The 27,819-nt window shown below is 45.4% G+C and overlaps 2 protein-coding genes across 3 annotated transcripts; both read left to right on the top strand.

The window, feature by feature from the left end:
- Positions 1–455: 455 nt before the first annotated feature.
- On the top strand, positions 456–6,080 carry LOC130120500 (plasma membrane ascorbate-dependent reductase CYBRD1). The gene is made up of 4 exons (XM_056289063.1): positions 456–766; positions 4,599–4,807; positions 5,156–5,310; positions 5,419–6,080. The coding sequence occupies exons 1-4, from the start codon at positions 580–582 to the stop codon at positions 5,702–5,704; spliced, it is 837 nt and encodes a 278-aa protein (XP_056145038.1). The 5' UTR covers positions 456–579; the 3' UTR covers positions 5,705–6,080.
- A 1,363-nt stretch (positions 6,081–7,443) lies between these two features.
- dync1i2a (dynein, cytoplasmic 1, intermediate chain 2a) lies at positions 7,444–27,641 on the top strand. 2 transcript variants are annotated; one of them, XM_056289983.1, is made up of 16 exons: positions 7,444–7,531; positions 10,261–10,378; positions 11,058–11,172; positions 12,526–12,613; positions 14,208–14,323; positions 20,028–20,114; positions 20,381–20,543; positions 20,672–20,771; positions 21,683–21,808; positions 22,953–23,099; positions 23,192–23,305; positions 23,754–23,887; positions 24,834–24,978; positions 25,083–25,223; positions 25,762–25,887; positions 26,656–27,640. In XM_056289983.1, the coding sequence occupies exons 2-16, from the start codon at positions 10,271–10,273 to the stop codon at positions 26,767–26,769; spliced, it is 1,824 nt and encodes a 607-aa protein (XP_056145958.1). In that variant the 5' UTR covers positions 7,444–7,531; positions 10,261–10,270; the 3' UTR covers positions 26,770–27,640. The 2 variants fall into 2 exon arrangements, with proteins under 2 accessions (XP_056145958.1, XP_056145959.1); XM_056289984.1 differs by having other exon boundaries at positions 7,447–7,579; positions 26,656–27,641.
- Positions 27,642–27,819: the final 178 nt, after the last annotated feature.

Consider the following 27,819-nt stretch of genomic DNA (forward strand, 5'->3'; position numbering starts at 1 on the left):
TTATATTTCCCAAGTATATGTATCAATGTACTAGTGGTATACTTGTAAGTGTACTATTTCAATACAAAAAAGTATACTTGAAGTTAATTTTATTAAGTAAACTTTAAAGTTCAAGTATATTTCCCAAGTTTACTTATCAATGTACTAGTGGTATATAAGTGTAGTATTTCAATACTCCCCTGCTGAGTGGTTAAAAAGTAACCAGAGAGCATCATGGGATTTGTAGTTTACAGGCGGCGCGCTAACGGCCCACTGGACTAGGTTACTTCCAGGTTCTGTACCGCGTCAACGCCGTTCTGAGACAAAAAAGGGGCAAAGCAAGTTTCTCGAGGGATGATGACGTCAGAGGAGGAGTCCGCCATCATCATCATCATCAGTATTACTTATATAAACATATGTTTCTTTACTTACGTAGACACAAAGAAAGTTACGAAACGCCGATTTCGGATGTTTTCATAATTGTGGCGTCACGTGACCGCGATCCTTCCCCTCGAGTGACCCCTGGAGAGGTTTTAAGCGACGCCTCCTCCTCTTCCTCCTCCTCCTCTTCCTCCCCCCAGTCGGCGGCAGGCAGGCGCGATGGACGACTGCGCACGCTTCGGGCTGGCACTGTCCGCGGCCGCGGCCGTCGGCCTCGTCAACGCCGTGCTGGCGCTGAGATGGGCGCTCCACTTCAGGGAGGGCTTCGGCTGGGACGGCGGGCCGGCCCAGTTCAACTGGCACCCGGTTCTGATGGTGACCGGGTTTGTCTCCCTGCAGGGAATGGGTAGGCGGGGTCCCCCCCAAGTGGGAGATGGGAATGGGAATGTTTCTTCCGCTCCCGGTTCACTTTCCCAGCAGAGATGGTTGACGATGAGGATGGTTTGATGATGAGGATGGTTTGACGATGAGGATGGTTTGACGTGTTGGTGTCTGCAGGAGAAACTTCGGAAAAATGTTCACTAAAAAAAATCAACAGAATGACCCCCCCCCCCCCCCCTCCCCTCCCCTCCCCCCGCATTCTGGTGGCTGCAGTAGTGCGTAACTTACCCGAGGTGAGATTTATTTGTTTGTGCATGGAAACGGGGGAAATGAACTTTAAAAGGAAAAAAAATCATTTGAAAGTCTTTATTTCATCCCAACGGCTGTAAAAAACCCCTCATTGGGGAGCGTCACCCGCTTGCAGGTGAGTTCAATCATATGAAAACAGCAGTGAATTTGTGCTGGGGGGAGGGGGGGAACGTTTTGCAAACCACAGAAATGTGTTTTTCTATTGTCGGATTCCGGAAAGTAGTGCTCCTTTATATGTGTGTGTGTGTGGGGGGGGGGGGGTTTAAGAAGTGTCTCGTCAAAGTAATATAGTCTGCGCAGTGACTTTTTCCCCTGTTGTTTTCGGAAGAGTTGAAGTACCCGTAGTCGGCCACTAGGTGGAGCGCTAACGAGGTTTTGCGAGCGCGATATCGGAAGACGTGACAAAATCACACTGACACGTCACAGAAGAAATGTGAGCTGCATTCTGTGCCCACCTTTAACGTGCTGTAAATTGCACTCGGCCGTATTAATTGCGCTCAAATTGTGCGTAATCTCTAATCAAAAGGAGCCGTGACTCAAGAAAGAGAGTTTACGGCACTTTACGGCGCAGGCACCCGCTTGTTAGTCAAAAGTGTACTACGTTCCCTGACACGCCAATCAACGCTCTCCTCCTTCCAGCCAGCTGCGTGGTGTGTGCTTTAACACAGTGTTTCTCAACCGGGGGTCCGCGGACCCCTAGTGGTCCGTGGCGTAATTGCAAGGGGTCCGTGAAAATAAAACATCTTTTAAAAAAAAGATCCTATGACATTTATAGAAATAGGATTATTTTACTCAAATGTGACTGAGACCTTTATCTACCTAAACTATAAAGGGTAACAGGACTTTTTTCTCTAATTACATCCGTTTCACAAGTGTAATTTATTATATTTTAATAAGAGATCTCGCTCCCGTTCGCATTGTTAAAAGTTACTGCATAAGAATTCTGTTTTGTTACATATATCTGAAAGTTACTGCATAAGAATTCTGTTTTGTTAACTATATCTAAGTTACAACTGAAAGCTCTTATTTTTGCCCCAAAGAGTGAATAGATGCTGTAATGCAATTTAAAATGCAGTTTCTACTGTTTCTATCAAATTGCAACCCCCCTCCCCCAAGATCAGGTGGAGGGGTCCTCAGGGTAGATCAAAAATACGCAGGGGGTCCAGGACCCCAAAAAGGTTGAGATCCACTGCTTTAACATATGGCCCTGCCATGATGTGCAGAATTGCATCTTTTGTTTTTGTAATTCATCCACTGTTATACTATAGCTAAACTTGAAGGGTGATTGCTGCTGCTTTTATAGCTTTATAGCGTCACAAAACTCTCACCTGTCGTAAGCAACACGCTGATTGGGGAAGTACTACAGCAACCAGAATGAGGAAAAAGTCATTTTAGCTGATTTTTAGTGAATATTTTTAATGAATAAATGACTCCTGCTTCCATATTGTTTAGATTGTTTGGTGAAATTTGTTTTCGGTACAGCATGTTAAACGCTTAACGATAGACAGCAACAGACCCTCCACATATTACCATGGATCAATGCAGTGATACAATAGCAGAAACATCTTGCACACAACCACATACATGAGGTGAATGGTATGCATGCCAGTAGTGTGTGAGGAGGGCGCCAGAAGGAGGAATTCAGAGTCCAGATAGCTAGGGGGGGGGGGGGGGGGAGCTGTTTGTGAAAGGTTTAGTCTTAGTGGGCAGTGACCTGTAGCACCTCCCTGGGGGAAGGAGCTGAAAGAGGTGATGTGCAGGATGTGAGGGGTCGGAGATGATCTTCTTTGCTCGCTTTACAGTCTGGTGAGTATGCAGAGATTGAGGGGAGTGGGTTGCCTATGATTTTGGATGCCTTGTTTGACAGTCCGCTGTAGATTTATCCGTGTTTGACTGTCCGTGCTGCCCTATCATACTGTGATAGAAGATGTGACGATGGACTCGATGATGGCTGAGTCGAACAGAACGAGAAGGTAATGCTTGATCCGGTATATTTTAAGCTGCTTAAGGAAGTAAAGTCATTGTTGAGCTTTTGTAATGATGTGTTCAGTGTTAATTTTCCACTTCAGGTTATTGCTGATGTAAGTTCAGAGGAATTTGAAAGAGTCTGTGGTAGTGATAGGTCTCCATTTATTTGTATGGGTGTTTTGGGATTTGGCATACATGTGAAGTCAAAAGTGAGTTCCTGGGTTTTGCCCGTATTAGGCAGAAGTTCATTGTTTACACGCCAAGTGACAGCTTGTTCCACTTCACTGTGTTTCTGGGTTGCATCATTGTTGGAGATGAGGCCTACGATGGTTGTGTCATCTGCATATTTCATTATTTTCACAGAACTGTCCGTGGATGTAAACTGGGTGGTGTAACGTGAGAAAAGCCAGGAGGAGGGAACACAGCCCTGAGGAGCTCCTGTACTGAGGGTAAGAGGGTGTGAGGTTAGGTTATTAACCTCCACCCTCTGTGGCCTGTTCCACGGGAAGCTTCTAATCAAGTGGCGTATGGCCGGGTCAATGTTCATATCCAAGAGTGTGGTAAAGAGTGGAACTAAAGTCTGTGAACAGGATGCGTGTGTAGGTGTTTGGTGATTTCAGGTGTTGCAGGACATGGTGTAGGGCTATGCTGACTACATACTCAACAGACTGGCTGGCTTGATAGGCAAACTGATATGGGTCCATCATTGGGGAGGTGCAGGATTTCGAGTATGACAGAACGATGTGCTCAAATGCTTTCATGGCCACAGATGTGAGGGCAACTAGTCTGAAGTCACTGAGGCAGGTGATCTTTGAGGACTTTGGCACAGCGAATGACTGTAGAGAATTTGAAGCACTGTGGGACAGTACATTGGCTTAGAGAGGTGTTAAATATGGTGGAAACTACTGGGGCCAATTGAGCTGCACAGTGGCTCAGCAAAGCAGGACTGATCCCGTCTGGCCCTGCTGCTTTTCTGATGTTCAGTCTCATGAATGTAGTTCTCACGTAGGGGTGTTGATTTTTGTTGACGTTGACTTTTCACAAAAATCTCTAATGTAGTAAGCAACACACTGATTGGGAACTACTACAGCAATCAGAAGTTGTGAATATTTTTCTGGGAAAACAAACAAACAAACAGGGAGTTTCTCCAGCGAATATCAAACATCTCAAACCATCCTCACCATGCTGCTTAGAAGTAGGGTATCTGCGATGAGTGGTGCGATAACTGTCTTCACTGGCATGGCGTGTCGGTCCGTAAAATATGTCCCGAAAGTGACGACAAAGCTCGTCTCATCCGTTCAGCGGCGCTTGTTTGCTGCAGATTCAGCTGTTATTTCTAGGAGCCTAAATAGACATAGGAAATTAACTCAAGGTTTGTTTTGAGATCTTCACTCAGCTGGCCAGCTGTTTGGAAAGTGGTTGCGGTTTATCGTGGTGAAGCGTTTTGGTATGGCACAGCAACACAAGATCTCGCAACAACCTAATCTTAGGATTAAACAAATCTGTACAAACACTTAAAAATGTGTTTATGATCTTCTGATTAGGAACTGTCGAATGATTTTGCATGTTTTCTCCTCCAGCTATTATTGTGTACAGGCTCCCATGGACGTGGAATTGGAGCAAACTAACGATGAAGTTCATCCACGCGGGTCTGAACTTGTTGGCCTTCATTTTTGCCGTCATATCCTTAGTGGCAGTGTTCGACTTCCACAATACTGCAGCTATCCCCAATATGTATAGCTTGCACAGCTGGGTGGGACTTGCAGCTGTAATACTCTACTGTCTACAGGTAAACACAGTTTGATATTTCTTAACTCGTATCGAATCGTTGCTTTCGCGTCTAGAATTCATTACTTCTGTCTAAAATCTTTGTCTGTTTACTTGTTTGTTTGTTTTTTTACTTTACAAGCTTTATTGTTTTTGGTGCTCTCTTTGTCGCAAGTATTAACAACGGGTTTCCGTCTGTTGCATCTTGTAATTTTTTTTCATGTAATTACACAATCCTGCAACACAACAGATAACTCAGGTGAAATTTGCTTGTGCACTGCTATTCCAAAGTACCAGTTAATTACTACTGAAAATTATCATTATGACCATATAAAGAGACATCCATTGTGTTTTCTCCTTTACTGGGCAGCTCGTTTTAGGATTAGGTATGTACCTAATACCTATCACACCCGTGTCCTGGAGAGCAATGTTTATGCCCCTGCATGTCTACAGCGGCCTGTTCATCTTTGCCAGTGTTATAGCCACTGCACTCATGGGCATCACAGAGAAACTGATTTTTGGCCTGTAAGTATCGGAGTAAAGACGGCAATTTCTAAAGTCTACATAATGGCATGCATAAAATTTGGTTACTGGCCTGGTGAGGGAATGACAAATTTTTCCTTTGTTGTTAAGGAAGGACCCAAAGTATAAAGACTCTCCCCCAGAGGCAATTTTCGTAAACTTTCTGGGAGTTCTGATGGTGGTTTTCGGGGCCCTCATCCTCTGGATTGCCACTCGAAAATCTTGGAAACGCCCCAGTGACCAGATCTTGCACTCTCTGCATACCGACAGGGGAGGTGAAGCCAACACCATAATCAGTCCAACTCTGTCTCAGCTTTCTGACCGAGTAGACGCCGAAGCCCGTGGCGATATCCGAAAAAGAAGCAGTACGTCTGGTGATTTGGATCCGGACAACTGATTCACAAAGCCAATTCTGTCTTCAGCAGGAAATATCCGTTCTACGCTGAAAGAAAATGTTAACTTTGTATAGCCTTTTATATGGCACTCCTGTCTCAGACTGTCCCTAAATAGCACCTTAAAATGTCTCTTTAATACACTGGCATTTGAGCATGTATTGCAGTTTTTCTTTCGTCAAACACTTGCTGTATCTTAGTGTAAGAAATATTGCTGATCCTTTGTGTATATACATACTTTGACAGTTGCAAAGACGATAACGGATGAAAAGACTCTACCACTATTCCACGACTTATTTGCAACATTTCTATGAGGTCTAAGTTTTTCAGCATTTTGTGGTAATGGTCTAAATATACTTTGTAATACAAATTATTTCTGCATTTTCGACCGATTGATTGCCTGGTCCTTAAACATCCGAGTCGTGTTTATTGGCCTTGTAGGTTTGCACTACATGGGGTTTGCGGTTTCGTGGCTCTATGTTTACTTAACGTAGAACGACAACACAGCGCTCTCCAGATATGTACACACAAAGATGGACTTGTTCAGTGAAATAAGAGGTGGTAAAGTTTAATGGTGAAGGGAAACATTTGTCCAACATTCACATTCTGTGGTTGCTGAAAGGCGACAGGCCATTCCATGGAAATTTTTCGGTGTATGTGGGGAGTAATTTTGTTATCACACGGCGTAATTCTTTTACCAGCAGAGCATCACATTCAACGCCTGAGGCAAAGTGAAAATGAATCTGTGCTGCTTGGCCGCCTTTCAGACAAAATATTGTGACACTCATTCATAACACGAAACCCGAGGACACCATTCCAAACTAAGTGCATTTCTCACCTTCAGTTTATCAGTTTCTCCAATCTGCTCTCTGGTCTGCTATGCCATCGTCCACTCTGTGTCTCATACAGTGAGGCTGTACAGCTGTTCTCAAAATGCTGTCAAGTAATATCCAACACCACTGTAATGCAGTACTGTGTGTTTGCACTAATAGTAGCACCACCCTAAATTAGTCCCCATGACACTAAAGAGTAGTTTCTCTTTCTAGTCAGTTTATCCAATCTACTCTCTGGTCTGCTATGCCATCGTCCACTCTGTGTCTCATACAGTGAGGCTGTACAGCTGTTCTCGAAATGCTGTCAAGTAATATCCAACACCACTGTAATGCAGTATTGTGTGTTTGCACTAATAGTAGCACCACCCTAAATTAGTCCCCATGACACTGTAAAGAGTAGTTTCTCTTTCTACAAGGGTGTTTTATATACCTTAAGGGCAGACACGCACCTCTGAGTTTTATTACCTAATCACAACATGTTGCGCAATCAACCACATAATGAGATTTGTGATCTGAAAGTGCCAGTTATACAAGCATCACAATGAATTAAGTTGGGATGAATAGAGGTGTGTGTGTGGGGGGGGTGAATAGAGGTGTGTGTGTGGGGGGGGTGAATAGAAGTGTGGGGGGGAGGGGCTGTCCAGGGTGTCTCCCCGCCTGCCGCCCCCTGACTGCTGGGATGCAGGCTCCAGCAATCCCCCGCCGCCACCCGGAGAGCCGGATAAGAGGTTCGGATAACGGGCTGGATGGATGCGTTGCCCCGTTGGCGATGGACTCGTATCTGGGCTATCGAACCTGTGAGCTGCCCTCGATCGGATCACAAGCACGGCGCTTGAAGCAGGCCCGGCCCGCGCCCTGCCGGCGCGGCAGCTTTGCGGAAGTCCCGGCGAGCGCTTCCGGTTGTCCTCAGCCAGCATCCGTAGCCGGCACTAATTGGCCCCCGTCGTTTGTTTTCCAAGGCAGAGGACTTCGGTGACAGTTCGCAAAACTCAATCCAAGGTTGGTTGGCTGCACCCCGTCACCTAACGAGGCGTAGCCCGCTGATGTGTAAGGTTGTTTTTTTTTTGTGGAGTTTTTGTTCCGATCCGGAATCAATCAATCAAGCTAGCTAGCTAGCTAGCGTTAGCCCGCTTGCCAACGTCAGAGACGAGGCTTTGATAGACAGCTGTAGCTAACTGTTGTGCTAGCTAACCAAGACGTTTCCACTCAATAGCCATGTAGATTTCCACCAGTTTTGTGCATTTGTGTGTGTGTGTGTGTGTGGTGACCGGAATGATTTTAGTTTTTTGTATAAAAACAGCATTTTGTGACCAACAAGTCTTCAGAGCGTTGCCGACAGCAGCCGGAGTGGGAAGTGTGAGGCTAGCCTGAGGAAACAGCGGGGATTCGTACGAGGCGCTAGCTGGCTGCTATATGGCTAACCGTCGCTTCCATAAAGCTAGCTGTGTGATCCTGAGTGAAAGGCAAACTATAACATTTAGTTGTCAAGTTGAGTCCAAAAAAAAAACCCAGTTCGTTTCCAGTTCAGACGGTGTAGCCTTTTCTGCAGGTATAATGTTTGGGTTTCTGGACTGGTCAGTCGGCAGGGTGGGGCTCCCTGGTCGGCTAACCCGTCTGTAGCTTTTGACAGCTTCCATCTAGCCAGCCTGTCGACCGACGCCTTGGAGCTGATGTCATGCTAAGGGCATCCTGGGATCCTCTGGGTCCCAGACTGTGTTGCTCCAAATCTAGCTGTTTATAACAACAACAACAACAACAACACAGTTTCTCCTTGAGTGTGTTATACCCCTGGGTGGAAGTCAATTCTTTGTGAAAATAATTCAGTTCCCTTATGCAGCAGCTCTGTGATAGGTTTCACTCATTACTGATAGACAAAAATGATTGAAAATATTGTTTTAGCCCCCCCCCCCCCATACACAAATAAATGATCTTCAGCTGCTAAGTAGAAGGGCTGGAAATGGGCAGGCACTTTTGTGCCAATTGTATATTGTGATATTTCGAGTACTATTACAAATACTACAATTTGATGTTATGATTTTTAAGGCTTTATCTCTGTACCTACAATAACACGTGAAAACTGCAGTAATCCAACGAAAAGGTAGAATGAAATGCATTTATCAACCGCTGTATATTACAGAAGCGTAAAATGTGTAAGCTTCCCTGAGCAAACATACGAACAATTCCAATTCAGATATTATGAGGTGCAGAAATCATCACATCAATCCTGCCAGAGCATCTCTTAATCAGGCTTCAGCTCTGCGAGTCAGGGAAAATGCTGCAATTTTGAAATTGGACAGCTCAGCATTGCGATTTCTGAACTGAATTGGCCCCTCACAACTAGAAATACTGCTTGTTTCGGAGCATCATTTCAGGCTATGTAGAACAGAGAATATAAAACAAATATTAAAAATGTCATGTGTTTAAGTGATTTCAAAGTGAACGCTCACTCGATCGTTTCTGATCAAATTTTCGCTCTGAAAATGTCACTGTTAACTACCAGCGTTCAACACTAGATGTTGTTAACCAGCCAGGCGACCAACACTGAGGTCAGAAAACAGCCTCAGAGGGTGGAAAAGGCTTAGCAAAATGGAACCTTTCCTTTGCAATGTTCATTTATAGCACTTGGAACCATACCAGAGTGGGGCTGTCACAATTATGACATTTTAGTTGACGATTAATTGTCATAAAGATAATTACGGGTAACGATTTAATTGACTTTTTCTGGTCATTTTATGCCACTATTCTAGTATAAGCCTGAACACATACACCTTATGAAGAATAAGAGCCATGTAGTTATGGACACTGAACTTTTTAACGTAAATGAGATTTCTGTTTGCTTTTGAGGCGTTGTAAACAAAAACTGCATAGGGCAGGTGTCATAAATAATAACTCAAATATACAAAGGCGATTACTGAAAAATACAAAGAAATTACAGAAAATCACAGTCTACATAGTGGTTGTGACAGTGTTGCACCTATTGCTCTGCTGCACCTAGATTTAGTTTCAATACCTTGTTCTAAAACTATTGTGCAAGCATACATAACGCAACGAAAAAGTGGTTCAAGATGATAATGATTGATGTAAAATAATTGCAATTATCCCAAATAATTGTGCTAAGAAGATTATGTAAGAATTGTGACAGGCCTATACCAGAGTTGGAAAACAACTGTTTTTATGTGCAGATGGGTACATTTTCTTTTGCCAAAAAGTGATTTTTTTTTCTTGCACTTTCATTGAGTGGGGCAGTGGACTGGGACCCCACAACATTTAGAAAACTTGTGTTGGAATTTTAGAATACAACTACTAGGCATGGATAACTTCCTCAGATGCCTAGCCTAAATTGTCGAGTGACGCGCTACAACTTTATGGCACAAAAGAAGATTAATTATACGCCTAATTTTGAAGGTGCTCATGTGGTGACACTGTTCCTTGCATTGATGTTATCTACATTAGTTAGCACACCTAGTTATTTATGCTAGCAACGTGTGTGCAGTAGGTGTGGTGCAGCTTCGTTTGTGAAATGTTGCCTCATTGTGCTGAATAACACTCTGAAGTTGGGACATTGGTGGGAGTCTACAGTCTGTTATTCTTATTTATGCAACATAAGGTTTTCTTTTATTCTAAAATGAAACCTTGTTCACCCCTGAAAAAGTTTCCAACTTGTGGAGCTAACTTATGCTGAGTGTAAATGTAAATAACCGCAAGTTGAATGTGTTGTTTGTATGCAGCTTTGCCATCATGTCGGACAAAAGCGAGCTGAAAGCGGAGCTTGAAAGGAAGAAGCAGCGGTTGGCACAGATCAGAGAGGAGAAAAAGCAAAGGGAAGAGGAACGGAGGAGGAAAGAGGTATTTTCTGTGTTGTTTATGCACTCCAGTTATTCAAACTATAGTTAAAAATCAAGAATAAAACATAATGCTGTGTGATTTGTGAACATTAACAAGTTTCCTTCACTGGGAACAAGAGATCCTACACACAGATGTCCTTAAAGAAGACACTGCAGAACAATTCCAGTAACAGTGGAATAGTAGTTAATTTTCAGACACGCGGCGTTATTTTAAAACCTGAAATCAAAATTAGCTTTATTTTTATGTTGGTCTAATTTTGATTTTTGAAATAATATCTACATCATACTCAACCAGGGTAGCTAAATACATTCACCGGTTGTGTCATTTATTCCAGCATCCAATCAGAGAGGTTTTAGACCTGGAACAACAGTGAATGTAATGAACTGACAGAATAGAAAACCAGGAGAACTGGTGGTACCCGAGGACCGTATTGAGAAGATTGAGAACCACTGTACTACATTACTTTTAGTGCGCTGTAGACGGTGGTTCTCCATTAACTGTTAATGGAGCATCTCCTGAGGCTGTCTCTTGATTGCTTTGATTTTTGATCATCAGATTTTTAGCCTCGGGAGAATCTTGTTCATGTCTGCAAGTTTGTCCCAAGATCAGCGCAACAGCCAATGATCATTCTGTGTGATTTTGGATCTTGAGTAAACATGCTAATTGATATGTTCTCCAGGCAGACCAGAAGAAAGAGACCATTCCTCATCAGGAGGAGTCTGACCTGGAGAAAAAGAGGCATGAAGCTGCGGCACTCCTGCAGAGCATGGGCATAACCCCAGATGTTCCAGTAGGCAAGTTTCTTGTGATCTGTCCATATACATACATGTCTGCATTAAAACATAATTGAGAAGAGTCCCTGGAGAGCCCCCGAGGGATTTTCCCCACGTGTTCTTTGATGGTGACATAACGTTCAAGAAGTTTTGAAGGATGATTCCTTCCCCCTTCTGCAGTTTGAGTTCAACATGCATACTTTTTGAGCCCTGAATCTAAAAAGAGCCCCCTGATCTGTAAGTGCGGATTTTTTTAAATTGCTATCAATAGATTTGTCTTGCAAGATTTTGCTAAATAAATTTTCTGAAAGGCAAAGGAGGACTGCAGAGTAATGAAAAATGGCAAAACAGAAAACAGATGAAATTGAAAACATATTCAAATACACACACACACACACACCGATAGATAGATAGATAGATAGATAGATAGATAGATAGATAGATAGATAGATAGATAGATAGATAGATAGATAGATAGATAGATAGATAGATAGATAGATAGATAATGTAATTCTTTTATGCAAAAAGGTGGATGAGGCGATTTCAAGTGGAAACCCTGGGATATTTACAGGAATTGAACCCTTGATGAAAGTGAAACTGCTTTCAAATAAACTATGTAGTTCTGTTACAGCGTGTGGTATCCTCACTCTGGGAATAATTCAAATAAATACGTAACTGCATCCTTTTATCCTGGCAAAAGTTTTGTGGAGACAATTCGGTCTACAAATAAAATTGCCTTGACTTTTTTCGCTTTAAAAAGCTATGTCAAATTACGACCAGCAGGTGGCAGAAGAGACCCATTAAAACATCTTGTGACGCATCGAGGATGCAATCAGGAGCCTTTGTGTGGAACTGTTGGGCGCTGAATAAGATTTTATTTTATTCACATTTTCATCCTATACCTTAGTGGTTTTAAATCAGGGTAAAATTATACCATGATTGTGTGGAATCGAATGAAAACTCTGCCTGCTTGGGTTGTCGAAATGGTTTCTTCATTGACTGTTTCTTTCAGTGAAGACGGGGTCTTTACTGCTTCCTTTCTAACTCTGCCTTATATTATATCTTTTAATTAATTTTCTTAACAAATATATAATAATGAATTTGTCAGTGACTTTGACTTCAGTTTCATTTTTTTTGCTTGGAGAGTTAATTGTAACAGGCAACTCAATAAAGCAGCTATACTAAAATATCTTCACGGCCATGTAAAACCTATCTGAGTATGACATGAGCTACACACTTTCAATTTTTCCTCAGTTTGATGTTGATATCCATAATTTCTTTTTGCAGCAATACTTCTGTGCAGTTTTGCACCGATATGAGCATGGCAGCCTCTGCACACAGTAACAGATAATATCTGTCTGTCTCAATTTCTAGTCCCTCCTCCCATGTCTCCGACTTCCAAATCGGCGGGCACACCAAGCGAGGCAGGGAGCCAAGACTCTGATGGCGCCGTGGGACCAAGGTACGCACGCACGCACACTCACACCAACGTAATGTTTTTAAATGGCAAAAAGCTTTCCTTTCTTCCAGCACAGTGTCTTTATCTGCTAAGTACAGCACAGTGGTTTACTGCTTTAAGTGTGGGCATTTAGCAGTCGCACAAATTAGTGAATGTCTCTCCTCATAAGGCAAAATATTTGAGTGACTTTTAAATGCTAAGTGTTTGACAGATTTGAATTTAATCTACTTTCTCCCTGATACCTTGTGTGTTTTGCCATAAAGGCTGTGCTTATGCCAGCTAGGTAATGATGCCAGAACATTTTTTTAGCACTTCAGACTGCTGACACAGCAACGAGTAAATGACTTTTCCCCGAAACATTCTGAATGTTTCTCACAGACGTTTTAGTTAGAAGTCTTTCACTAAGAAAAAAACAGATTGAGAAGATGAAATTATCGAGCAAGAGAAAACTAATAAGCATCCAAGCCGAACCCTGCCTGAAAGTTTTCATACCATTACATTTAACGACCACCAGTTTACGCCAACGGTGTGCATGTTTATTTCATTTGTGTGTCGTTGAATTAGAAGAATCCTAAATGAACAATAAAACAGCAGGCCCCTGCGGTGCCTGGGGGACTTCTTAACCCCTAATTAGAGCACCTTCCCTGGGCTGAAACCCAAGCTCCCCCAGTGTCCCATCAGGCCCAGGGAGCTCTTCCCACTACGTGTTGACTCATTTCCCTCACCAGCATGGCCATTTCCTACACACATGGAGGTCATGTTTTCTCCCTGAGGGCTCTCTCTCTCTCTCTCTCCCTCCCCGTCCACACAGAGCTCAGAGCCTTTGGTGAGACATGGTTCAGGCTGTATCAGCACCTTAGGCTAAGCGTTACATCCTATGTCGTCCTGCTCAGTAGGTTTGTGTGCCTGCACAGCTCAAGCTTTGACATGCAAAGCAAAACAGCAGAAAGGTCTCATGTAGGTGCCTCTTGATAAACTGCAAATTTAACAACACCTTTGCTTAAGAAAAACAGCGTTTTGATCTTTGTCCAATCAGCATGTTGTGTGCACCTAATTTTTTCTAACTTTATTCTCTCTGCGGGTTTTTTACCTACCTGTCTCTCTCACTAATGCCGCCTTGTTGCTGTGACACTAACCAGGACTCTGCACTGGGACTCTGATCCATCCACTCTTCAACTTCACTCTGACTCTGAGCTGGGGTACTGGACACTCTCTTCTCTCCTTTCCTGGTCATTTTCCTTTCTCTCAATCTATAGCATGGTTACGTATCTCTCAGTCATCGATTTAAATGCAGGCAAGGAAAACTGGCAATCAGGTCACGCATGCACGAGCCTGCCAGATGAACTGCTTTATTGAGATTTGTTGTTGGGCTACTTTTAAAGCTTTTTCCCTCCTTTCCCTGCGGAAAAAAAAAAATCATATTTCAATCAGACCTGCTTAGCTTATCTCAACCTTCATGGGATGTGTGAAAATGTTTACGATATGAGGTGAGAATGTTTTACTATATTAATAATGTGTTTGCAATGTTATGTTCAAATACCCACGACCGTCTTATAATCCAGGGCTGTGCACGGTTTGACTTGTGTTGTTCTTTTAGGCGTAGCCCCCTGAAGCTGGGAATGACCAAGATCACCCAAGTCGACTTCCCTCCGCGTGAAACTGTGGCTTATACCAAAGAGACCCAGACTCCTGTTATGACCCAGCAAAAAGAAGGTGACACTCTTGTAATGTTTTTTTTTCATTTACCCTGGAATACAGGGCTAAAAAAAAAAGTGACCTGTGTATTTGACGGGATGTGTGTTTGATACAATCTCACTAATAGGGAAGGAATATTGATATCAAATATGGCTTCAATGCTTTTCTTGGGTGGCCACGTGAGAGATGGACTTCTGCCTGTAGATTGCTCCTCATATTTGGCTTTTTTGTTTTGGCAGCACAGCACTGTGTTTTTAACATTTGGTATTTCTGGCTTTTGAAAGGGAAATGTTGACTGATAACATGGAGGTGTGTGTGTTTGTGCACGTGTGAGCGTGCTTGTATGTGCATGTCGGGGGGCTGGCTCGTGTGATCATACAAGTGAGTGCAGGAAGTGAACAAGAAGTGGAAGTGATCCGGCTTCACCGAGCTCCAAGATGAAAGCCGGGGAAAATTGCAGGGGCCCTTGAAATGCAAGAAGTCAAAGGAGAGATTAAATTCATGCACAAGTCCTGCCCCTCAACTCCACATCTCGCTCCTCGCCAGTAGGACCCTGCTGTAATTCATGTGCAGGATGAAGAAGGCCAGTACAGGAAGAAGAACTAAGATTGGGTGGAAGATGTGAGGGGCTGTGTGTTCCTCTGCTCGCTGCATCCCAGGCATGGCGATATGTATGTAATTGCTGCTCTGCAGCTTTCATGTGGTTGTCTGAAGAGAGTATTTGGGTTGTGAACATGCACATGGTGAACACATGTGCCATAAAATATGCAACATTTGGTTTTTTTGTTTTGTTTGCCGGACTGAGTATTCTCTGTTTCTTCATGTGATGATAGGTGGTGAATGGAGCACTAGGTTTTAAAATTCCTGACTAGTTGAATGTCGTAACTTATCATGGAGATATTAGAGTTGGCAACCGCTCAGAGTGTAGCTCTAATGTACCGCTGATATTGTTTGAGTTGGTCAGGTGTTGTTTGTGGTTATCTGTGTGGGTTTTTGGGGTTCTGTCGGTACTTGAGGGAGAAGAAAAGTTCATTTTTGCTGGTCTCCCTCAACAGGAGGTCAGTGTGCAGGTTGGTTACAAAAGCGGGGCCAGGTGGAAGTGTGTCTGTCTGAGACACTTGAGTAGGAAAGGTTTTGCTGTCTCGGCGGTTTGAACCCGGGCCGGTCGAGGTGGAGGACAACTTCCCCTCTCCATGCTACCCTGCTGCGTTTGTGGCCTTTTCATCGGAGAGTCCGCTTTAGTTGACACAAGGCAACGTGTTCTCTTAATGTTTGCATCCCTGTTAGAAATATTAAATGGTGGTGAGTGTTGGGCCTGGTCAGGTCAGTCTCTCCAGTGGAAACCAGCTTGGTAGTGTGTAACATTTTCCTGAGGTGGCCAGCCAAGCGAGTGTGAACAAAATGTTTGATTTTATGGAAAACTGTGAGCGGCGCTATTGAAGGATGAAGAGCACACGTTTCCTCTGTTCTCGGAGGCACGCAGACTCTCAGGGGGCATTGTAAAACCGTGTTAAACAAGGATGGTTTCTGCCGGCTGTTCGACACCAGGCCCCCTTCCCCTCACCGCCGCTATGTAATCATTTCATCAACTCCCTCGCTTCCCTGTCTTCTCCCTTCGCCGAACAGGCACATAACAAAACGCACTCAGTGACATTGTGCGTTTTCACGCCATCACTTCTGGCACTCGGCGAGACGGCATCCCCTTCCCTCGCCCGCTCCCCTCTGTGCATATTTGATGTGCGGGGTGGCGTCGGGCCTGCTCTCTGATTGAGCGATTCATCATGTTGTCAAGAGGAGGCTACGGCGCAGCACTCTCAAGGACAGCAGGCGGTGGCATGAGAGGGAGCCGCCGCCTTGGCCTGGATGCTTACCGCCTGTGTCAAACACCCCCCCCCCCCCCCGTGTCTGTCGGGCATCTCAAAAAGGGGTACAGAGTTTAAGGTTCTTATCATTGCCCTCCTTATTGAAACATACCCACCCCCCCACCCCCCTCCAGGATGCGAGTAACAGAAAATATTACAGATTTGTTTGTAGGTCATCGGGACACTTTTTATGAAGCACGCCTCCAAAGTAGACTGGCGTACTGACGGGGGTTAACCCTGTCTGCCACGAAGCAGCCTACCGGGCGACTTTTCGTTTATTCACAGCCGCATAAAGTGTCACCTGCAGTTTAGTATTTACTTTAGCCAGGCTGGTCCGGCTTATAGTGGGTTCAGCACTTTGTGTCGAGTCAACAGATAATGCCAACAAAATGGCCCGACGCCACACCGTGTTCTGCCCGCTAGCAGGTAATACGCAGCATCAGTGAGCGCTCCTTAACAAGAGGCAGTAATTACCCAGAAAGATATTGGGGGTGGGGGTGGGGGGGGGTGTTCAGTGAGTGCTCTGTCTGCTGCTCCGCCGCAGAAGAGCTCGTCAGGAACACGAGTGTGTGGAGCAGTTGAGTAAATGTAAAGTTTAATTAAATTTGATTGTTTTAATCGTTCCGAATTCAGAGGCGGGTCAGAACTTTTAATCACAAATGGACCCTAATGGCCTCCTTGTGTGAAGTGCCACTCTACCGCTCATGCACTCGATGATCAGTACTCTTAAATATCTGTTGTATTCCTCTGTCCTACTGTACTGCAACATTTACAAATTAAATCATTGGTGTATTTTTTCCCCTTTATACATGGTTGTGAGGTTTAATGAATTGGTGCCCTTGTGATCCATTGCCCCTCATTCTCACTCTCATTTAACAGGCGTATGACTCACGCACAGGCTACGAAGGCCAGGCCCTTAACTTCAGGCCAGAAAAAAAAAGAAAACTTCTGGGCTTTGGCCTGTTATCAGGTTCTGTCCTGGCTGAGTGTTAGACCTCGTCTCTGTGCAGACCGTTTTAATCGGTGCTTGAAAAGTGGGAAGTAGAGATTTAAATTTCACAGATCAGCGTTGATCAGCCGGCTCCCGTTACCTGTTTTATTTTTTTTTTGCAACCAGTTTTTTCATGCAGCAGCTTGAACGCCGTTAATTAAAATACTCCATTTAGATTACCATTTAGATTTGATTTGTCCTGGGCACGATGTTTAAACTGCCACCGTCGGGTCGTCGGCAACTAAACCGGCACCCCCGCTTCAACCCTTGGGTTGTTGTGAGGGTGTGTGGACACCCAGCAGGCCCAAAAAACAAAACCTGTCAAAGGGCGGATGAGTTCCTCTGTGAGCCAACAGCCATCCACACCTGGAGAGGAGATGGGGACCACCAGGTGCTCCCCTTACTGACACACCATGATGACTCAACCTGTCGAGGCATCAGCTGTGCTCCTACGACCTCCATAGGTTACAGAACTGATGATGATGACTACTGATACACACCAAGCCCTCTATGAATATTTACATTGAACAGTTAATGGCTACATATATGTATAATATATAAACGGCTACATGTATATAATTAGTCATTCGGATGTGTGTGTGAGTATGTGTGTATGTACACACGTGCACACAGAATTTCATGACAATACATACAAAAGGCTGCGTACATCTGTAGGCTTCTCTCGGTTTGCGTGTTGAGGGGCCCCGCTTCTGCGGTTTCTTTAAGTGGCGCGAATGTGACAGTAAATGAGGGCGCAGTAAAGATTTTTGCATCTGAGGAAGTCGTAACCTCGCCGTCCTTTCTGGACCCGTGAAAAGAGGACGACACCTGCAGCAGGGAGCGAAGGTTATTCTGCGCTTTAACGTCACCGGACACATGTCGTGTTTGCATTGATATATTGTCCGTTGACAAAAACTTGTGATTCAGAAATCCCCCACCCACCACCCCCACCACCCCTCCACCTCCCAAAAAAAAAAGAAGAAGGGGGGGGGAAAGCTTTTATTTCTTAAGTGGTACAAAAGCCATAATTGGACCTGCTTTGAGAGGAGATGTCAGCGTATAGGACATCGGTGAGCCGGGTGAATTCTGTTAAATGCTCTATCCACCAGCCCCCCCAACCACCCACCCACCCACCACCATGTCACACCCACAAACCCATCAACACCAGCGCACACACACACAGACACGCGCGCACACACACACACGGACCACCCCCACCCTGCTGTGTGCCAGTGGCTCCTCCACATCCCCCAGCAGGGTCACCAGGATCACTAGCTTTTCTCCAAATGGCCATTTTGGCTGGCAGGTGCATTATACCCTTTATTTTCAGATTGTCTGTGCGCTCCTAATGCCTGGCAGGTTGATTGCTCCGGCTGCCTTGCCAGGGAAAGGGCTGACGAGCACAGCCGGGACCGGCTGAAAGACAGTGATTACTGTTTTCCTTTAAGCCTGATTGAGGCCCTTGAAAGGAAAGATTTTAACCTTCCCCTGTTGGCGCCGGAGTATGGCCGTACATTGAAATGGCTCGTGTCATCAACCCAGTTCTGTAAACTCATCAAAGCATCCAATATCCTTCCTCTCCCCAATCTCCACCCCAGAAAGGGCCAAAATCACTTTATGGACAACGTGACAGATGACATTATCATTTAGATTATCTCAGTAGGAAGGAAAGGCTGGCATGCGTCTCTCTCTCACCGTAGATTAACTACAAAACGCACACCAAGATAAAAACCCAATCGGAAACCTGGCAAATATTTTCCCGAAACTCATCAGTTTTTTTTTTCTTTCTTGGTATTATTTGTACAATGTAGGTGTGAGCTATTTTACTGAAATGTGTTTTCCTAAAAAAAAGCATATCCACCATCCGTGAGCTGGAGCCGGTGTGCAGTTTGCCAGCTGGTCGGGGCCTACGAGCCGTATTTTGTCGTACATTCTCTGAGGTTGAATAGCAGTCGAGAGACCCCCCGCCGGGGTGGTAATTGCACAGGCTTGCCGTTCGGGGAGAAGCTTGTCTGGGGGCAGTCATGCAGAAAACCCCTGTGCCATCCTCATGCCACCTCCGAGGAGGACAAGACAATCCCGGCACCGCCATCTGCCTTTACACCCCGCCGTCAGCTGGCCGGACCGGCAGGATGGGCCTTAGGCAGCTGCTCCACGCCCTCTGCCCCGCTGCCCCTTGGCCTAGAAGGGTGCAACTTGTTAGCAGGACACGGTGGAGATGGCTACATTGACAAGTAGACTCCCTGTTGAATGGCCGAGGTCTCATTAACAGAGCTGGCTGGTGGGATGGGGGTAGGGGGACTTTGACACCCGCTGTGTCATCGCCCTTCCACACAAACGACGAACCCTCCCTGCTGTAGAGGAGCAGCTTCTCTCTGAAAAGCGACATTGTGCTCGCAAACCAAACCAGCGCAAGGCAGAGGTACAGAATTTGTCCGCCGCCATCGCCGGCTGGAGGTTTGTTTTTTTGTTTTGTTTTGTTTTTTTTTGTTTTTTTTTCGATAAAAAGAAATAATGGCTTGTGTTGAAGATGAAGTCCCCAAAAGAAATGCGACCTCTCTATACAGGACCCACTTTACATATTCATCTCTCTTGTGTTGTTACTCTGGGATGTTTCTTATTTTCACTCTCGATTTTTTGGTTTACTTGCTGTTCAAGCACAAGTGAATCCTGAAAGAAAAAAAAATGAAGCAAAAAGATGTGTCCTTGTGCTGTCGTGCTGTATGAGCGTCGCAAAAGTGGCCTTTTCTAACGTGCAGCATTTCAGCCTTCAGTGGCTGATCATTGATTAAATCCTTCGAGGTTGCAACTGTCATTCAGAACCATTCTAACCAACCCCATTAACAGAGATCCCTTTCTGGTTGAACAGAGGACGAAGAAGAGGAGGAAATTGTTCCGCCACAACCAGTGCTCGAGACCCAGACTGAGAAACCTATCCAAAACGAGGAGGAGGAAGGTACTTTGCCTGTGTATTTGCAGTGTATAGCTAGTATCCATAATCCCATCTCTGTAAACATGGATCTGTCTTCCAGGAGCTCGGCGATTGCATATGTAAGTACAGGAGCCTTGTAGTACTTTAGTTCTGTAAGGTAGTCCGTGTTATTTCCAGTCATAATTACCACAAACAACAGGGTCTGGAATACAAGTCTTGTATTTCAGATGATGTTCACCTGTCTGTCTGTCTGTCTGTCTGTCTGCCTGCCTGCCTGTGTCTGTCTCTAGCACCGCCACACGAACTGACAGAGGAGGAAAAGCTCCAGATCCTGCACTCTGAGGAGTTTGTGACTTTCTTCGACCACAGCACTCGCATTGTAGAAAGAGCTCTGTCTGAGCACGTGGACGTCTTCTTTGACTACAGCGGCCGTGACCTGGAGGAGAAAGAGGGGTATTTTAACTTTTTTTTTCTCTCTCTCTCTCTCTCTCTCTCTCTCTCTCTCTCTCTCTCATGAGGTTAGTCTCTGAAGGAAGAAGTGTTTTTTGACGCGATGTGGGCTTCTTCTGTCTTTTCAACAGTGAAATCCAGGCAGGAGCGAAGCTCTCTCTCAACAGGCACTTCATGGACGAGCGCTGGTCCAAGCACCGAGTCATTACCTGCCTGGACTGGTCCCCTCAGGTGAATATATCACGGCTCCCTCACAGGCGGCCCATCAGCGGGACTCATTACGCCGTTCTTGACTCGTGGCCATTATAAAAACATCGATTCATAAATATCGCCTTTTTTGCCCGACGGTCTTAAACGTCTCCGCGTTTGTAAAATGTTCTGTGTCGAAATTGACGTGTAACGTGCACAAAACGGTGCTAATTGCATTTTGAAATAACTTGCCTCAGCAGAGCGCTAATTCTTTATGATTACGTTGCTCGAATTTGACAAGAATCGGTTTTTTTTTTTTAGTCTCAAGTCCCAAGGAACTGGAACTTATGTCATGCACAAAATGTCATTCGGTGGGAGGCCATAACGATTCGTTTCCTCTCGTTGTCCGTGCTCATTTAATGCACGCTTACGCGATGACTTCTGACGTTGATTGAACACCACCTCTTTGTTAGAACGCTTGCTCGCTTAGAGCAGTACCCGTACCCTCGTGATTAGAAAATGGCTTCTTCACAAACTGTACATTGCAGTTGCTGTGTGAAAGGCAGCGGTGGTTAATGGTTTGTTTACATGGTTGTGTTTCCAGGGCTTCTCTAGTTGTCGTCTCAGCCATTTCTGTCCATATTTTATACATGTGCACCGAGGGCTTCAAGTTCAAAAGGTCCTTGACGATCTGCGGTTAAGATGCTAAATGCACTCCTCCGAGCACTTTCAGAATCGCTGTTTTCTGTTTTTGTGTAAAAGTTATGAGCGGGAATACGCGGGGTGGGGGGCAGGTTTTAACCAGCTGAGAAGTTAAGATGTGGGTGGTTATTCATTACAGAGGGGCAGGCCAGGCTTACTCACATGGAGCCATGCCTGGGGCCTGGGGGGCATGTCTGCTTCCTCTTGACATTCATTTGCATTGACTTTTTTTTTCCCCTTTCTGTCACCAGTATCCTGAACTTCTGGTTGCCTCATACAACAACAATGAGGACGCTCCTCATGAGCCAGATGGTGTGGCCTTGGTGTGGAATATGAAGTACAAGAAAACTACCCCGGAATACGTCTTCCACTGCCAGGTACCCAAAGCAAGGCAGAGCTTTTCTATACTCCCCGACCCTTCCTATTGCCCCTCCTTCCCAAATCTTCCTTGGTGGCTCGCTCTCTGACGTGTGGAACGCTGCCAATGAACCTCTGCCCAATCCCCCTTTTCTTCCCCTTTCCTCGTCCCTGCTCTGCTCTCAAACCACGTCAGCCCTCTCCGAGGGCTCCGTTTGTGAGTTCACCAGGCTGGCATCCACCCCCACCACATGTATCTGCAAATGCATGCTAGTGAGGCGCCGGTGAAGACCTGTGGTGCAGAAGCTGACTGGAATCGGAGCGCTGCAGCAGGATTAAGCTCACAGGACTAGGAAAGTTATCGTGTGCATCTACACAAGGGCCCTGTGTTGAGGCAAGCCAGCAGGGAGAGCAGCAGAGCTCCTATGCTAGCCAACCTTATTATACAGGCTGCCCTGAGGGTCCCAGACCAAGACAAGTTGAGTAGAACCACATGTTGCTGCCTCCAGAGCGGATGTGTATGCAGGCACATTGCTCAGATGAATAAAACTGAACAGAAGTGTGAACGCACTTTTTTTTTTTCCATGCCTCCAAGTGGGCTTGAAATGAGATTTTCCTCACCCGTGTGTCATAGTTTGTTTGTTTTTTGTTGTTGTTGTTGACAAGAGTGTTGGCTGTTATATAACTTAGAACATGAGCGGAGGTAAGGTCAAAATGAGCAAGGCTGTAAAAGTTCAAGCGGGCCACCTAGAGATTCATTGCCCCATGTCATGATAAACTTGTATGAATAAATGTCGGCATAATCCATAAATGATGTACCCTATCAAACAGCCACAAAGGTTTTTCTGTTTGCACTTGTCAGCATTAAGGCATGAGTCATGGAAAACCCAAGATAGTTCAGCATTAAATGGAAGCGAGCAGCATGCTCCGCTGCCGCCGGGCTCATGGCTGCATTAACATAAATGGTAGGTTCTCTATATCGAGCTATTTCGAGGGAGCCTGTGGTGGGTTGTGGCCCTGCAGTACTTTCTGGATTGGATGTGACAAGGCAGTACATTACCTCAAACCTGTCGCTGGACTGTCTCACTGTGTACTTGTTCATAACCTGAGACGCCCAGTATGCCTAACCCCCCCCCCCCGCCCCCCTTTCTCCCCTTCCGCCAGTCTGCCGTTATGTCCGCCACGTTTGCCAAGTTCCACCCTAATGTCGTGGTTGGGGGCACCTACTCCGGACAGATAGTGCTGTGGGACAACAGGAGCAACAAGAGGACCCCAGTGCAACGGACTCCCCTGTCAGCGGCAGCCCACACGGTACAAACCGACAAATAACTGTACTCGCCCGCTGAGGCCAAGTGAATATTGTGCGGTTGTAAACATGTCTCCGTCTCCTCTCCCCCCGGCAGCACCCGGTGTACTGTGTTAACGTGGTCGGCACCCAGAACGCGCATAATTTGATCAGCATCTCCACTGACGGCAAGATGTGCTCCTGGAGCCTGGACATGCTGTCTCAGCCACAGGTGACCTGACTACGCATACGGGTTTTCTTTCTGTTTACTTCCTGACTTTCAGGTTACAATAATTGTGCGAGCAGTTCACGTAGTGTTGTGCCTTACTCCACCCCTGCTCTTTTTCTTCTCATGTTTCTCTTCCGTTTATGCTAAATTTCAAACATGTTGGCAACCCGGTTTAGTATGTCTTACCTAGCAGTAACCTTGTTTTTGTACAACTCATTTTTCAAACTCAAGGAAATTAACTTTGCTAGCTGTGTCACTGCGTCTGTGCTGCCAAATTCTTAATGTCAAATGTTAATACTTTATAAAGTGCGAGTTGAATTTAGATTATGCATTAATAAACTGTCAGGTGATTTTTATGAGTTGTGGTTGGCATGGGGTGTGTTCACATAAAGGCTGAGCGGGGAGCTTGTTACGGATGTTGTTCCACTCCCCCGCCCCTCTCTCCCAACAGGACAGCATGGAGCTGGTGTTTAAACAGTCCAAAGCTGTAGCTGTCACCTCCATGTCCTTCCCTCTTGGAGATGTCAACAACTTCGTGGTGGGCAGCGAGGACGGCTCCGTCTACATGTCGTGTCGTCATGGAAGGTATGTTCACAAGCGACCGTGGCCCCCAGTGTCACCACTGGACAGCGCCAGGAAACCAGGGAGGCTTGTTAAGGCCCATACAGAACCGCGGGTCAAATAAATAGAGCCACCCCTCACTTCTCTACGCAATGTGAATCCAACACTTGATCTCGAGCTGTTTGAGGTTTCACTCCTGCCCAGTCATCCTGTTTTACTTTTCCGCCTGTCGTTTGGGTTTGTAAAGGTCATTCAGCAGAAAACGGGAAACAAATCAGTTTTTCCCCCACTGTTTCTCTCCTGAGGGTGTTTGTAAGAGTAAGAGGGTTCATTTAGATTCACTTGTACCAGGGCTTAAAACTGCAGTTTTACCCACAGTGCTTTCATTTGAGACTTGGTGGTGCTCCACCGATCACATGGTGAACGGTCTACCATTCAGGAGAGCCCTGACTCGATACAGCGCTGCCAGTGAGTGGCGGCTCTACCTGAGACTTGGCACTAATGTCCTGTAATATAGACAGAGACCAGCTTCTGCAAAGCAGAATCACCTCTGTAATTGGGGGAATAATTTTCCACCTCATTTACAATGCTATGATACACTCATCCCAGTTAATAACGCATAAGCATCACTCACGCTGAGTATTTACCTCTCTGGGTAATTATCAGAGCCTTCGTGTGGTAACAGCTCTGCAACATGTGGTAGAGAGGCTGTAGGCACTGGCTCACTCACCGCCCAACTGGTAAACACATGACAGAAGTGAACAATTGATGTGAGCGTGTCAGACAAAGGTCTGCCAGAGCCTGTTGCGTTCCCTCATGCCGCACGTTGCGCCCAGCGGATTAAATGAAAGGTCGAAGGTGAACTATTTGGACCGAGACCTTTCTTTTTTGAACGTAATGAGAGTTTGTTTAAGGCATAATCTTTTGTGTGTTTGCTCATTTTCTCATTTGCCCTGTATGTGGTCCACAGCAAAGCAGGGATCAGTGAGATGTTTGAGGGTCACCACGGGCCCATTACTGGGATTCACTGCCACACGGCTGCGGGGCCGCTGGACTTCTCCCATCTGTTCGTTACCTCCTCGTTTGACTGGACCGTCAAGCTCTGGAGCACCAAGGTACGAGGTATTTCTTTCAGTCCCCTCAAGCGGTTGGTATAGACAGTAGGTGCCAACGTTAACGCAATATTTTGTCTTTTTTTGAACCCAAAATGATCCTGCAGAACAACAAGCCGCTGTACTCGTTTGAGGACAACTCAGATTATGTGTACGACGTCATGTGGTCCCCGACTCACCCTGCGCTGTTTGCTTGTGTGGATGGAGTGGGCCATCTTGACCTGTGGAACCTCAACAACGACACCGAGGTACCGCACACGGCTACTGTCAGACAGTCCCACTCAGTCTGCTGCTCGCAGTTTATTTTTAAATCAGTGGCGTTACCGTTACGTGATAGTGCAGTTGAGAAGATTTATTGGAGAAGTTTAATCTGAACTTTAAACTGCGTTGTCCCACAAATATCACGTAACTTTGACAAAAGAGCAAAGATGGCTAAATGTTCACCATGATGGATTACCTATCAAGCAAGGTTGAAGTCTCTGCAAGTGGAGTTTCACATTATACTAAACTGAATGGAAGTCTGGTAGGTAGGAAAGCTGCTTTTAAAAAAAATCTAAAACACAAAGCTGAAAATGATCCAGAATAATATAAAGTGTGTACAGTTTTTTATAAATGGGCTGAAACATTTAAAACCATCTGTATGGTATTTTTCTCCGTACACTTTTGCTTCACCCAATTGCAGCAACTTCGAACCATCGATTATAATCTGTTTCGATTGTCCATTGCCAGTCCTGTTCTTTCTAGACTGTTCTGTATACCTGACTGACACGGCGGTGTTTGTTTCAGGTGCCCACAGCCAGCGTCACAGTCGAGGGTAACCCGGCCCTCAACAGGGTCAGATGGACTCATTCTGGCAGAGAGATCGCCGTGGGGGATTCTGACGGGCAGGTCCTCGTCTATGACGTCGGAGAGGTGAGCAGAGCACGACCCAGCTTTTCATTCATTTTCCCATTTTACTGTCGTGGTGTTTTAAATTGCAAACTTTTGATTAGCTGATCGCTCTACTGCAACAGAAGTTGATTTATACAGCAGCGTTTCCCAACCCAGTCCTCAAGGAACCTGCAGATTTTCATTGTAACCCTGCATAGGTACCTGCTTGTACTTACTCAACCAATCATCTCATAGCACTTAATTATGCAAAGTGTGCAACATCTTACATAATTCATTGCTGACCGGTTGAATCACCTTAAACGGGTACCTATTCAGGGTTGCAAAGAAAACCTGCAGGATAGGGGGTCCTTGAGGACTGGGTTGGGCAACACTGGTATACAGCATACAGCGGTACGGCATGAGACCCAAAGTATATACCCGTCTCCGATTTTAATACTCTGGTTTGTGGTAATTCCTTAGACTTGCCCAGGCTTGGTTTTAGGGAACGGGGGTTACAGCCCTGTGGTTGAACCTGTTCAGTTGGTGTGGACAATGATCAAATTGGTTTCAGAGCATTGCCCCCTGGGGTCCATTCCACACTGTTGTTTGAGTGGGAGTTACGTATGTGTGGCAGCTATTGGCTGCAAGGCTGAGGGTTGAGATGGCAGCTCTACCATAGCTCTTATGCAAGAGAAAGGTCGGGGGTCCCCGTGATAGTTATGAGATTGCCTGTGATCCTATGGCCCAGGAGGGGATAGTGGACCGTTTCAAATTCCACTCATTTTTGGGTTTTGTCCCCCCCCCCCACAGCAAACCGCTGTGCCACGGAACGACGAATGGACCCGCTTTGTTCGCACGCTGGCTGAGATCAACGAGAACAGGGATGATGCAGAGGAACTGGCGGCTCAGCGCCTGCCCGCCTGATCTAGTCTCCATGGACATGACATTACAGGGACCAGAGGCGGGCTAGTTCATATCGACCCTGCTCTGACGGATGCAGAAGACTCGGTGGCAACGCAACTAGAGGAAAAGATGAGATTTTGGTGGCAATGTCAAGGAGTATAGAAGTATTTCTTTGTAAACATTGTAGTTACACCTAGCGCCCCTATTTTCTTTAGAAAACTGCCTTCTCGATTGACTCTTCCAGAGCCGGTCTTTTGTGGGCTGAGATGAGCAACAGGGCTGTCAACCTCAGACACCACCAGACATTAAGCCATACTCCGAAATAGACACCAATTGTTATTTTTGTTTCAGCCAGGTGCCTTAAAATTCAATTTTAAACTCAAGTAAGTGATCCCATCTGTCTTAAATCCATATTACAGCCTCGTTTCACCAATCACTCAACTGTCTCAGTTCAGATACGTTAACCAATCATCGCTGCTCATTGACGTTTAAAGTCGTAGTAAATCTCTCACGTCCTTACTACACCCAAGAATGTAAACATCTCGACTGTAGCTCGTTTTTTTTTTCTACACACCTTGAACCTGGAGGATCCAATTTACTTGTTTATAAAGTTATGAAAGCAACTTTTCCTTAATGCAGATCTTTGTACAACTGTAACGCTCTTAAATCAGGTTTGCCACTTAGTTCATCAGTCCGTCTCGTTAACGTTGGAGCACTGAAGGAAGCGAGACCGCACGCCACGCGTGCACAGCGGTTGTCGCGGCGCCTGCGCCGCAACCCGAACGTTTCATCTCCGTCATTCAGAGTCTCGCTAAACTTTGTGTCAAATTTGAGATTGTAATTTTCACACAATAAATTTAAAAAAAAATCCCAAGAGTTCGGATGATTTATTTCAATAAAATACAGTGAGTACATTTAAATTATTTCCTCCGAAGCCCTGGTCATGATTTCAAAATAAACACTTTGAAAACATTTGTACATCCTCTCAAGTCTCTGAAATGTGACCGACACAAGCACACCGAGGCTGCACACGCCACAGACACACACAGTAACAGTCCGTTATGCCATAAT

Source organism: Lampris incognitus, chromosome 11 (genome assembly GCF_029633865.1).
Source record: "Lampris incognitus isolate fLamInc1 chromosome 11, fLamInc1.hap2, whole genome shotgun sequence".
Lineage (NCBI taxonomy): Eukaryota > Metazoa > Chordata > Actinopteri > Lampriformes > Lampridae > Lampris > Lampris incognitus.